Raw genomic sequence first — 12576 nt, 5'->3', positions numbered from 1 at the left:
ATTTATGTATAAAGTAAAATGAATTTAATGAAGTTGTGATGAATATGCAAGAAGAAGATACTTATTTTATTTTGTATTTATTCGTTCTGTCTTATATTTTCTGTCTTTACAAAAAATTTAATAAATAAATTAAATATAAAAAAAAAAAAATAATGGTTATAGCATTTTAATATATTTAAAAAGAACAGCACTGCCTATGGGGCATAACTTTCACTAGCATGATTGAAAGCTTGATGGCTGTGCCTGCGCAAACTAGCGTGTTAAAAGATGAACACTTCAATTTAATAATAACGGTCTTCAAAACCCCTTTGAATATCAACATGCATCATTTGCTGTTAGCTCTCCCTATTTTGGGATTGAAAAACGTGGCCCAAAAATGGGTCAACCAGGTAACTACAGTAGCCAGATTGGCGATAACTTCCAAATGGAAATCCTCCACAATCCCATCCATTCAAGAAATAATCCTTAGGCTTGAAAGTAATTTGAGGAAATGACTGCCCGTATTAACAATTCATTACAGTTACATAACAATATTTGGAGCGACTGGAATTATTATGTAACAACTAGAGATGACCGATCTTAATTCACCTAATAATTACTGCAAAGCTTGAACTACCAAATGTAACTATTGCCTGACTCTTTCCCTTCTTATGCTATCTCTTGTGTTGGTTTTTTATTTCGTCCCTCCCCTTCCTTTCCCAACTTCTCTTTCTTTTTATTTCTTTTCCAATATGGTTGTGACATTTTACTACTATTGTAAAACTCAAAACACAGTCTGTAACAAAATTTGGAAAATATTGAATGGAACAGAACGGAATGCTTTGAATAATGACAAAAGACTTATGCTGTTAACTATGTAAGTTTATTGCGAAATCCAATAAACTCTAAGTTACAAAAAAAAAAAGATGAACACTTAGGGTTTTTTTTATCAAAGGTCAAATTTTAGGGGCAGATTCATCAAGGGTCGAAATTTGAATAAAAAAAGACCAACTGAAATTTATTTTAAGAAATCTACGTTTTTTTCCTCAGGTGAATAGGCCCTTAGTGTAATGTGATTTCTTTAAACTTTTTAAACTCTAATAAATGTGATTTTATTCACAATTTGAATTGTATGTTATTCATGAAAAAATGTGAACATCCCGTCCCGAAAACTCAAATCAAATTCGAATTGTTTTCCTCCAAAAAAAACAACTTTTGCGCGTCACATTTTTTTGACGTGCAACATTTTTTTTGATGCCAACACTCCTATTGGAGTCTATGGACTGTCATTTTTGCAGCGAAACTTGGCAAAATGTTGGCACATCACTATTATTAACATCTTCAAATATTTCAAGAGCCATTGACTTCTACATGAACTCGGCAGGTTTTTAGTGGAGAATAGTTGAATTAGAACTGTTTCTAGGGTCTAGTGAAACATCTTAATTTAAATTTAAATTTCCCGCCGTATGCAAATTAGCCTGAGCGCAAGACCTCTAGCAAATTTGTGCTAGGCAGAAATGAACACTAATGCATCTTTGCTTTAATTTGCTCGCATTGCCAAAGTAATGCTAGAGAAAATTCCCTTGCGTCCGTCGGCAGGACGAAGTGTTGTGATGAGTGTGAAGCTGTCACTGGCAAATTTTCGCCGTTTGGCAAATTTACCCCATAATCTTTTTAGTTTGTCATAATAATTTTTCCCTTAATATCCCTCCGAAAAGCTCTATTTAAAAAGTAGCTGGGCTTCATTTAGAATTAACTGCACTGCAAAAATTGGAATTTGCAACATCTGGTGCTCCATCTACCCAAACCCATTCCACCAATATATAAAAAGAAAACTTATTTTATTTACAAACAAGTTAATATAAGCATCACATAAAGATATAACACAACTAGTAGGACCATGCATAGTTCATTATTATGCTTCAGAGTTTCCATTAATGTTTTACTATAAATGGAGTGTGTGTTGTGAGAAGTATGTGTTCTTTATAGAAGCAATGACAGCCATTTACTTTCTGAGATAATGACTAAATTGTTAAAAATGCTGGGCAGCTCTTTAGGTAAAGCCATGGAATAGAGGTGGCAGTAAGAACAGAGAAACAACTGTCACAGCACAACATTAAACGAAACAATACAAGACAAAAGATCTGTACATTTTACTTACCTGTCAAAAATATATGTTCCAGACTGAGCAGATGCAGACAGCAGCAATACAGGGCATATATATATAGGCTGTCTCTTCTCTCACTTCAGTGGTACTGAAACTGCTATCCATTCACAATGGGAAAGGTAAGTCAGAACCATGAAAATATCTTGATAATTCTGATCATTTCTAATTACTGTATCAGTAAAAAAGCACATCTAATAAACTACATTTTGTAAATTTAGGGGTCCAGATCCAATTTAAACAGAATATATACCCATATTTAAAAAGAATCAGCGGTGGTTGTTTTATTTAAATTCTCTTAAAGTAACATTGTTCTGTCCAATTATTTTTCAAAAAACACTAGATATTCTGCTTATTCATAAAACACATTCAAAGTGTCTGTTTACAAGGTTTATCATCTTACTGTTCTCAAAGGTGCATTTATATATTTTCAAATCTGTTGTACAGCATTGTGTAATATGTTGGCATAGATAAGTGTAACTAATATCATAATTAAGCTCTTCAGTTCCAGATGTATAAAACATAAGCTTTTAACCTACAATGTCTTTCTTTAGATCTTTTTTTATGAGGAAAGTAATTTCCAAGGTCGTCACTATGAGTGTGGCTCAGACTGTTCTGACCTGTCCTCATACTTCAATCGCTGTAACTCCATCAGGGTAGAGGGTGGAAACTGGATCCTCTATGAGCACCCCAGTTACAGAGGACACCAGTATTATCTGTGGAGAGGAGAATACCCAGACTTTCAGAGATGGATGGGCTTCAATGACAACATCAGGTCCTGTCATTTTATTCCCCAGGTGAGTTTTCAAAACTTTCCTAAAACTAATCTAGTGCTGCAATAGTAGGAAAAATATAATAATAATTATTATTATAAATGATTATTTTGCTTATTTCAAATTGGATGCATGGGCAGTTTATGTAAGAGCCTGTCATTTGAGTTCCTATGTAAGATTTGTTGCAATTTCCCTGGGGGTTACTATATTAAGAGCATTCATTACTCCTACATTTATTTATAATGTTCTTTGCTTAGAATATCAATGAATTAGATTTTGATATCGATGTATAAGTGGTTGCACAGCAGTCTACAATTTTATATAGGTATTAAAAAATTACAAAATAATGTAATAAATGGCAGAAAGTTTCCCCAGTTCGATGAACCCATAGCAAACAGCAGACCACAAAATGTTACATGGTAATATGTTTTAACCTGCAGAAACTTGTGGACCCATTTTTACATTGAACTAAGTTGAACTCAGGTGTTGATGATTAAATATTTCTTATAATATAAAATGGTGTTACAGCAATGAATGGGAAAAAACAGTAGCATGGTATATGGGTAAATTGTTGACGTTGCATTTAAACATGCATTTCATACTAAAAGACTATTATAGAACTAAACCATGTGTACATGCCTTTATCATTATTTAGTAGGGCTAGTAGACTGATTATTGAAAAGATTTTCCAGATCCATGGCTTGTTCATTTTTTTTAATTTTATGTTTATTAATCTATGTGTACAGCACCATGGCCAATACAAAATGAGAATCTATGAAAGAGGAGACTACCAAGGGCAGATGATGGAGTTCTTTGATGACTGCCCCAATACTTATGATCGATTCCGTTTCCATGACATTCACTCCTGCAATGTGTTTGATGGACACTGGATGTTCTACGAGGAACCCAACTTCCGAGGACATCAGTACTACATGAGACCTGGACAATACAGGAAATACAGTGACTGGGGAGCCTCAAGCCCCAGAATTGGATCATTCAGAAGAGTTCATCACATGTTTTAAATCATTGTGAAACATTGTATACCAAATATATTTATGATCCAATAAAGATGACAAATTCCTTATTACATTTTTATATAATCATCATTTGTACATGTAGTACATCTTTGGTCTCCAATACACCAAAATAATGGAACTAAACAGAGTGTACACAGGAGTTTCTGAGTTATTGTAGAGACTGGATATCAGTTATACAGATAGACAGACTAGGCTTAGTTTAAATACACTGGAGAAGAGATACTTATTAGGGATATGATTAGATTGTATCTCAACATAAAAACAACAAAACTGTTAACCTAATTTGGCTCTAGGTATCTAAAAATAAAAATGTTAAATGTATATGGGTAGATTTCTCAACATGTAAAAAGGAGAGAAAGGTTAATCCAGACTGGTTAAATTAATATTTATATATTGTGAGCAGGATCAGACGAACATACAGTTCTTGAACAGGGTAAAGTCCATTTATTGTTCACATATAAAGACTTTGGGAGCAAAGCAGCATAAAACAAAATAAAACAAAACAAAATCCTGGCCACACTTGGGCTCTAACTAATACACAGGGTAGTTTCCCTCTCTACTAACCGGTCCCCTACTGGGATTCCCGGTCAAACAAGAAAACAGTACAACTCCCCAGAGTCACAGTACCTTTATAAAGTCCTTTCCCTTTGGGGGAAAATAAATTGCCTCTTTGAATGGCCACACTCAGCTCCCAGCTCTCCTCAGTGTGTGTCTCAATCTTCCTCTCAGAGCCCCCAACCCTCTCTAGCAGCTAGCTGATCTAGCCTGCTAATTATTCCCCAGGTGAGACTTTCTAGGGGAATTAACCCACTCAGAACTGCTGTACATATGGGAGTAAGACATGAACCTAGGGGAAATATATCTCCCTTCACACTGTGCTCCAGTTACCGGTTCACAATATATATATATATATATATATATATATATATATATATATATATATATATATATATATATATATATATATATATAAGGAAACAAGGAACAGTTGTGCTCACCACTAATTTTTAAAACCATTAGGCGGGGGTGCAATGAGGCTGTGACCACAAAATACATATAGACAAATACAAGAGTCCTCTGCACTCAACCCATTATCAATATATTTAAGACAGAGACATTTTGTGCATACTGCTACTGAAAAATACCTTACCCTTTAAACAAAACAGGGATTGTTTGTCCATATATTGCAATATATTTAAGCTGGCCAACTACGTCAAAGTCATCCCATATCTGGCCAGTCCTACACTTAATTTTCATCTGATTCATTAAGAATTCTATTGCTTCATTATACATTTTCCAAAGGGACTAAGTTTTACCTGCAACTTACTAGCTGTTTTCAAAGTAAAACTCCCAAACTTGGCTGCCCTTTTATTAGACACCAGTGGGATCACCGGATCATAGTTATACAATAGCAGTGACCAGCTCCATATTGTAGCTCCCACCCTTCCCAGCTATAATCAGGTGATCCCACTGGTGTCTAATAAAAGGGCAGCCAAGTTTGGGAAGACGTTTCACTACTCATCCGAGCAGCTTCTTCAGTTCAACTGACTGGTGTGGGAAGTTCTCAGCATACAGACTCTTCCACTAATCCAATCACAACGGCACATTGTAACTCTTCAATGAGGTGACATCTGAAATTCACAGAGGTGTTGATTCTGTGAAGTTACAGTGATAGAATTACCACTGGTCATGCAACGCCTAGAAATAGGTGTTACTTGTGGGTAGTGATGGGCAAATTTTTTCGCCTTGTTTCGATGTGAAAATGACGCCCATAGACTTGTATGGCGTTGTGCGTCAAAATTTTTTTGCCCATAGACTTTAATGGGTGTTGGTGACATTTCGCTGGTGGACAGGTGAAATTCGCCCAAGCCTACGGGAGTTGCATGAATGTATGTGTGAAGTGTTCTGAAACCGCCAGGGTACAGATGTTAGAACAGCATTGTACGTAGCAGACAGGTGGTGTTGAAGAACCCTGGCTCTGTTCATTGATGGTTGACATGAATCATCTCTTTCAAACCGGCGGTCTTCTTTATCCAAGATTTGGATATTGCTATCTTCAAAGGAGTGTCCCTGGTCTTTTAGGTGTAGAAAGACAGCTGAGTCTTGCCCTGTAGAGTTGGCCCTCCTATGCTGAGCCATTCGCTTGGTGAGCAGTTGTTTTTTCTCCCCAATATATAGATCAGTGCACTCCTTGCTACACTGGACTGCGTATACCACATTGCTTTGTTTTTCTTTAGGCATAGATCATTTGGGTGTACCTTTTTTTGTCTCAGTGTTTTGCTAGGTTTGAAAAACACAGGTATGTTGTGTTTGTTGAAAATTCTCAGTTACATATGGGATGACTATGTTTCACCTACTATGTGTCTACGGGCAGTTATTTCTTTTGGTGTTCCTGTTGGGTTTGGTTGCTGCTGTTTTAACAAATGCCCAGTCTGGGTAGCCACACACTTTCAAAGCTTCTCTGGGATGTTTATTCTCCTTGTCCTTGGACTCTGTATCAGTTGCCACACATTCCACCCTGTGGTGCAGAGTTCTAATGACACCCAGTTTGTGTTCCAGCGGATGGTGGGAATCGAACAACAGATATTGATCCTTATGAGTGGGTTTCCTGGATACTTCCGTTTCCAAGTTACCCCCCACTTGGATGCATATCAAACAGTCCAAAAAGGCAAGTTTGTTCCCATGGACATCTTCCCTTGTGAACTTGATGTTATTGTCCACTGAATTAATGTGCTCTGTAAAGGCCACCACTTCATTGGATCTGATTTTAACTCAAGTGTCTTCCACATATCTGAACCAGTGTAGTTTCCTGGAGTGTAAGTAAAGCCATCCTTTCCACTCCCTCCATGTACAAGTTAGCTACAATGGGAGAGACTGGAGAACCCAATGCACAGCCATGTTTCTGTCTATAAAAAAGGTCCTTGTACTTGAAGTATGTGGTGTTAAGCCACAAATCTAACAACAAACATACTTGGTTAGGATTGAGCTTCATTCTGCTTCTGAGGGTGTTTTCTTGCTGCAGTCAATTTCTTACAGTCTCAATGAAAATCTTCATAGTCATGTAATATGTTTAATTAGCGCAAAAATAATTCAAAAACACCTTTGTGAACATTAGCAAACATGTTTGTGCCATTTTTGAGTGATTTAAAACCTCAATGACTTCATTGCAGAGTTTGCGACCAAAGACCAAATTGCTTTTGCGAATGTTCGCAATGTATGTAATACATTTTCGCAAACCACTTTTTTTCGACAAAATATTTAGCGAAGCTCAGGAGCAGGTGTTAAATGTTCGCAATACATAATTAAGATTGGCAATGCAATTAAGGCCTAAGAAAGAGTATTACATTGTGACCGGTGGATTTTTATTCGCAAAGTTTTGTTCTTTGTGAATTTTATTTGATTTCCCCCAAAGAGTTCATTCCTATACAAGCCCTTTCCCTGTTTTCTTCATGTCTGTTACTAGATCTATTACTTTGTGCCGCTAGTCTATGGGCTTTACTAGCATTTTATTTTTTTTCTCACTAAAAAAAGTTTTTAATAATACATATTATTTGTAATTAAAAATAAACACCTTTCATTCTAACACCATGTAGCTGACCAGGAAAAGAATTCCTGCCAGTTGTTACAGCTTGTTTTTTGGAATGGTGGTATGAGGGATAGTATTTTGGTAAAGGCGCCACACATTTCTGTAAAGTTGATAGAGAGATGTAAGAGTTGTAAGCATGGGTGCACATAATACATGAAATTTACGTGTCACCCTTCTCCCTCCTTACAAGTTTATTTGACACCCTTTTTGCAGAGTATTGTCTGGGTTGTCCCTTGTCTCCACCCGAAGCTCTGCCATATGTGGACTAGACAGCAGTGCTGCAGGTGATATGTGAGTGCAAGAGTAATAAATCTTGAACTGGAATTTTCTAATTTACACTCTATTATATTGGTCAGATTTCCATGTCTGTTGTTGTTCTTATGTTAAAGTCACGGACATAATTTTAGACTATAGAATTCCAAATAGCTCCTAGGTGAGCTTAACAAGTTTAACTGTATTAAAACCATTTATATATTGAAGGAGAGGCCAGGTGAAACTACAACAGACTTAGATCCTTTGAGTACAGGTATGGGACCTGTTATCCAGAATGCTCAGGACTTGGGAGTTTACCAGATAACAGATCTTTCAGTAAATTGGATCTTCATACCTTAAGTCTACTAGAAAATCATGTAAACATTAAATTAACCCAATATGCTGGTTTTGCTTCCAATAAGGATTAATTATAACTTAGTTGGGATCAAGTACAAGCTACTGTTTTATTATTACACAGAAAGAGAAAATCATTTTTAAAAAGTTGGATTATTATATTATAATTAAGTCAATGGGAGATGGCCATTCCATAATTCGGAGCATTCAGGTTTCCGGATCCCATACCTGTACTAAAATACTAGTTGTTTTCTCAAATTGATTTCTTTTTCTCTGTCCCTATAAACCAGCATTATTTATATATATATATATATATATATATATATATATATATATATATATATATATATATATATATATATATATATATATATATATATATATATATATATATATTTCCCCAAGATTGATGCATTCCAGGACTTCATAATGCAGTTTAGAAAAGAAAATTTATTGTCAACGTTTCCGTCCCGTTCTGGGCCTTTCTCAAGACATTACATTGTCATTTACATTTTGTAATGTCTTGAGAAAGGCCCAGAACGGGACCAAAACCAAAATGTTGACAATAAATTTTCTTTTCTAAACTGCATAATGAAGTCCTGGAGTGCGTCAATCTTGGGGAACTACTTTCTACAATATATTTGACAGCACCCAGGCATGAAGAGAATGCTTGACTGGAGTGCACCACAGCTGGAACTTTATATATATATGAACAACCATATTGATCATATTAGTATTAACTTTACTGGAACCGTTTAACTACTCATATGACATTAGGTCAGTAATGCTGTGTTTCAACCCAATGCACGGATGGGGGTCGCGTGGGGGGGCACAGTTGTAAACTTACGTACCAGGGCCCTTAGGGGTCTAGTTACGCCACTGCATTCATTTTCTCTTTTATCCAACTAACAGATCAGAGGGGTAAGATTTTGGCTACCTATGATTTATGCCTTGGGGCTTTTTGTGCACATTTTTTGTACATTCATTGAGAAAGGACAGAGGTATCCAGGGCCAGGGCCAGGGCAGATATCCCAGGCAATCTGGCTGGCCGTATAGCCCCCTCTGCCACTCGCGTACATTAGTGCTTATACATGATGCAAGTTGAATGGCCGCGTCAATGGAGGTGAAAGTATGCACGCCCCCCTTCCCCTCGTACGCGCAAACAAGTGAGACAACGAGACTCTGCAGACCGGACTGGGGTAGGCAGCAGTGAAAGGTATGTGTTTGGTGCCCCCCCAAAGCTTTGTGCCCTAGGTAGGGAATCTACATATCAGTCTTTTGAGTCACTCTCTATAAACTATTAAAAATGATTGAGTTTATAGAATTTACCAGTCATTTATATATTTTGTGGTTATTTATATTTTATGTGATTGTGATCATTTTGTATTAAAAATTAACAAGTTTGATCTGTGAAAATTGTTACATATAGCATAGTGGTACAGTTCATATATATCATTTTTAGTAGTGCAGTTATTGTTATCCCATACATGTAATTAATGGATTATCCAGTCTGCAGAACTCCTTATGATAAATTGGCCAGGGGATCAGGGCCACTGATAATAAATCTATATTGTTGCATTCACTGGAGTCTGATTGACATCTATCAGAATAACTTAAAGTTGTTGTCCCCCACAGTAAAATCATTTTAGGGCCCTATTAAAGTTTGAGAATAATAATTATGCTAAAACTGTCAGTGCCCCACAGGGGCCCCTTAAGTCTCCTGAGGGTTAACAGCAATGTAGCACACTTTTTTTTAAATGTTATCGTTGAATTTTAATCATTTTGAGATTTCTTTTGATCTCTGCTGCAGGCCAGTGATCAGCTGCTTAATGTTTGCTGATTTATCAAACTCAAGAATTGAATAAATCATCATTCCAACCAGTGGTCAGACCCATATTTTACCCTAAATGGTTATGTTTTTGAGAATATTTATAAAAGTTAACTGGACATTTTCAGGCAAATAAAAACATCCTTATTTATTAAATTATAAACGAATGATTTGACCTAAAATGCTACTGCATGTATAAATAAATAACACACACACAAGTAATTTGAAGCATGTTGCTTTAATTGAACTTATTGAACTAATACAAATGTATTAGTAAATGTCTGAGTTGATTTAAAACTTGTGATAAACTCTTCTGAATGATCCAATTCTGGGGCTTGAGGCTCCCCAGTCACTGTATTTCCTGTATTCGCCAGGTCTCAGGTAGTATTGACGCCCCCTGTAGTTGGGTTCCTCGTAGAACATCCAGTGGCCATCAAACACATTGCAGGAGTGAATGTCATTGAAACGGAATCGATCATAAGTATTGGGGCAGTCATCAAAGAACTCCATCATCTGCCCTTGATAGTCTCCTTTTTCATAGATTCTCATTTTGTATTGGCCATTGTGCTTTAGAAATAAAAAAGGAAATGTAGAGACATTGTCAAAACATGCCATTTGATGGTTGCAAAAACACTTTACCTACTTTGTACTACTGGGAATCTGTTTTATTGACATCTTTTAATTGTCTGTAGCTTTTAAATTTTTTTCCCTACTGTTCTACAGGTTTTGATCATATGTATGTTATAGCAGTGATGACATTATTTTGCAGTCATAACATATTATACCAGGTTTCCTTGAAAAAGAATGACTATGTTTTGAATAACTATTTTTAAACTTAGGGTTAAATATTTTAATTGCACATTTTAACATAAAACTAATTATTTTCTCTTACTTCTGTAAAGTGTAGGAATATTGGTTGGATTAGTTCAGAATTTCTTTCAAAACCAATGATTAAGCTTCTAAATAAAGGCTATTCCATAAAACTGGTAATGTGGGGAAAATAAGTTTTCCCAGAACTCCTGCTGGTTTTTATACAGCTAAAGTGAAATTCTGGCTATAGGTAGTGTTATCGTCAATGTTAATGTGCTATTTTAACATAAGTTTACAAACACTTACTTGAGGAATAAAGCGACAGGACCTGATGTTGTCATTGAAGCCCATCCATCTCTGAAAGTCTGGGTATTCTCCTTGCCAGAGATAATACTGGTGTCCCCTGTAACTGGGGTGCTCATAGAGGATCCAGTTTCCACCCTGTACCCTGATGGAGTTGCAGCGATTGAAGTATGAGGACAGGTCAGAACATTCTGAGCCACACTCATAGTGGCGGCCTTGGAAGTTCTTTTCCTCGTAGAAGAAGATCTGAAAAATATGGATATGTTAATTTTCTAATGACGCTGTTATTTATCTTATTTTGCTGGCAATTGGGAAAATACATTTGACTGTAATCCTGCTACAAAGATCTCAGGCACTGATTAAATGATGTATGCAATGTGGGGGTTTGATACATTTCCTAAGAAAGGTGGCCATGAAAAATATGTATTGATGCAAATTGTTTCCTATTTTATTCAATGTGAATAATTGTAATTGCTATTATTTGGCTCCTATGTAATTGTTTTCATTTAGAAAAACTATACACCCAAAATGAATATTTAAGCAACAGATATCAATACGTGGCCTATTAAAGAATCTCACCAAACTGCAATATAGATATCAGTGAATATTGCCCTATTAAATCATTTCCCATAAGCAACCATTATGTGATGGTCTCTGGGCTCCCTCAGAGGTCACTTGACCAGAAGTAACGCAGCTCTAACTGTAACAGGAAGAAGTGTGGGAGCAAAAGACAGAATTTTGTCCATTAATAGGTATTCCCTTGGTTTGTGTGTGTGCACCATGAATTGTATGATCCCAGGGGGTGACCCTTAGTTCATTAAACAAGGCACATACTGCTAAAAAATGTAATTTTTTGATGAAGCTGGATTTAACATTTAAATGTTATGTGATATTTCTTTACAGAGACCTACATTGTGAGGGGTATAGTTTTCCTTTAAATGGAATTGGAATTCTAAAATGTACAATGCCATTCAGAAATACAGTAACAGAATAAACATACATGTAAGCACGAGTTCTAAAGTGTGTAAAAACCACCAGAATGTTAAAGATTTTGGCTTACCTTTCCCATTTTGATTGATTGGAAGTTTCAGTGCAATGGAATGAAGAGATGAAGCAGCCTTTATATATGTCCTGTATTGCTGCTGTCTGTATAAGCTGAGCCTAGAGCTTTTGTTTTTGTCTAGTAAGGTAAATGTAAAGACCTTTTGTATTGTATTGTGTTCAATGCTGTGCTGTGACAGTTACTTCTGGCACCTATGTTCCATACATTATCTAAAGAGCTACTCTGCATTTCCAATTGTCAAAGCTTTGTAAGTGGACAACTAGAATCTATTTTCAGCAGTGGAATAGAGTCTATTCATAGGGGCAGATTTACTAAAGGTCGAATTGTTTCCAGCAACTGATTCACACACTTTGCATCACTTTGCCAGGCGCAAATTCATTACCACTTCGCTATTTCACTAAAATGCAAAGTTGTGTCCTGGGTGCCG

The 12576-nt window shown here is 36.2% G+C and overlaps 2 protein-coding genes across 3 annotated transcripts; one reads left to right on the top strand and one right to left on the bottom strand.

Moving 5' to 3' along the window:
• Window positions 1–2256: 2256 nt before the first annotated feature.
• crygdl.12.S (crystallin gamma D like gene 12 S homeolog) lies at window positions 2257–3938 on the top strand. Its single transcript, XM_018241411.2, has 3 exons — window positions 2257–2265; window positions 2698–2940; window positions 3663–3938. The coding sequence occupies exons 1-3, from the start codon at window positions 2257–2259 to the stop codon at window positions 3936–3938; spliced, it is 528 nt and encodes a 175-aa protein (XP_018096900.1).
• A 6254-nt stretch (window positions 3939–10192) lies between these two features.
• Window positions 10193–12338, bottom strand: crygdl.11.S (crystallin gamma D like gene 11 S homeolog). 2 transcript variants are annotated; one of them, NM_001093875.1, is given in 4 exon segments: window positions 10193–10266; window positions 10268–10540; window positions 11090–11332; window positions 12147–12178. In NM_001093875.1, coding segments are annotated over 4 exon segments (570 nt in total). In that variant the 5' UTR covers window positions 12156–12178; the 3' UTR covers window positions 10193–10221.
• Between the last annotated feature and the right edge of the window lie 238 nt (window positions 12339–12576).

The sequence above is a fragment of the Xenopus laevis genome, chromosome 1S, assembly GCF_017654675.1.
Source record: "Xenopus laevis strain J_2021 chromosome 1S, Xenopus_laevis_v10.1, whole genome shotgun sequence".
Lineage (NCBI taxonomy): Eukaryota > Metazoa > Chordata > Amphibia > Anura > Pipidae > Xenopus > Xenopus laevis.
This window is presented reverse-complemented; position numbering and strand designations above follow the sequence as displayed.

What these genes read in the sequence shown, in the direction of transcription:
- crygdl.12.S (XM_018241411.2), top strand. An exon ending in CCTGTCATTTTATTCCCCAG is followed by an intron (nt 2,941 to 3,662) that starts GTGAGTTTTCAA and finishes CTATGTGTACAG; the next exon opens with CACCATGGCCAATACAAAAT.
- crygdl.11.S (XM_018237743.2), bottom strand. An exon ending in CCTGTCGCTTTATTCCTCAA is followed by an intron (nt 10,541 to 11,089) that starts GTAAGTGTTTGT and finishes TTATTTCTAAAG; the next exon opens with CACAATGGCCAATACAAAAT.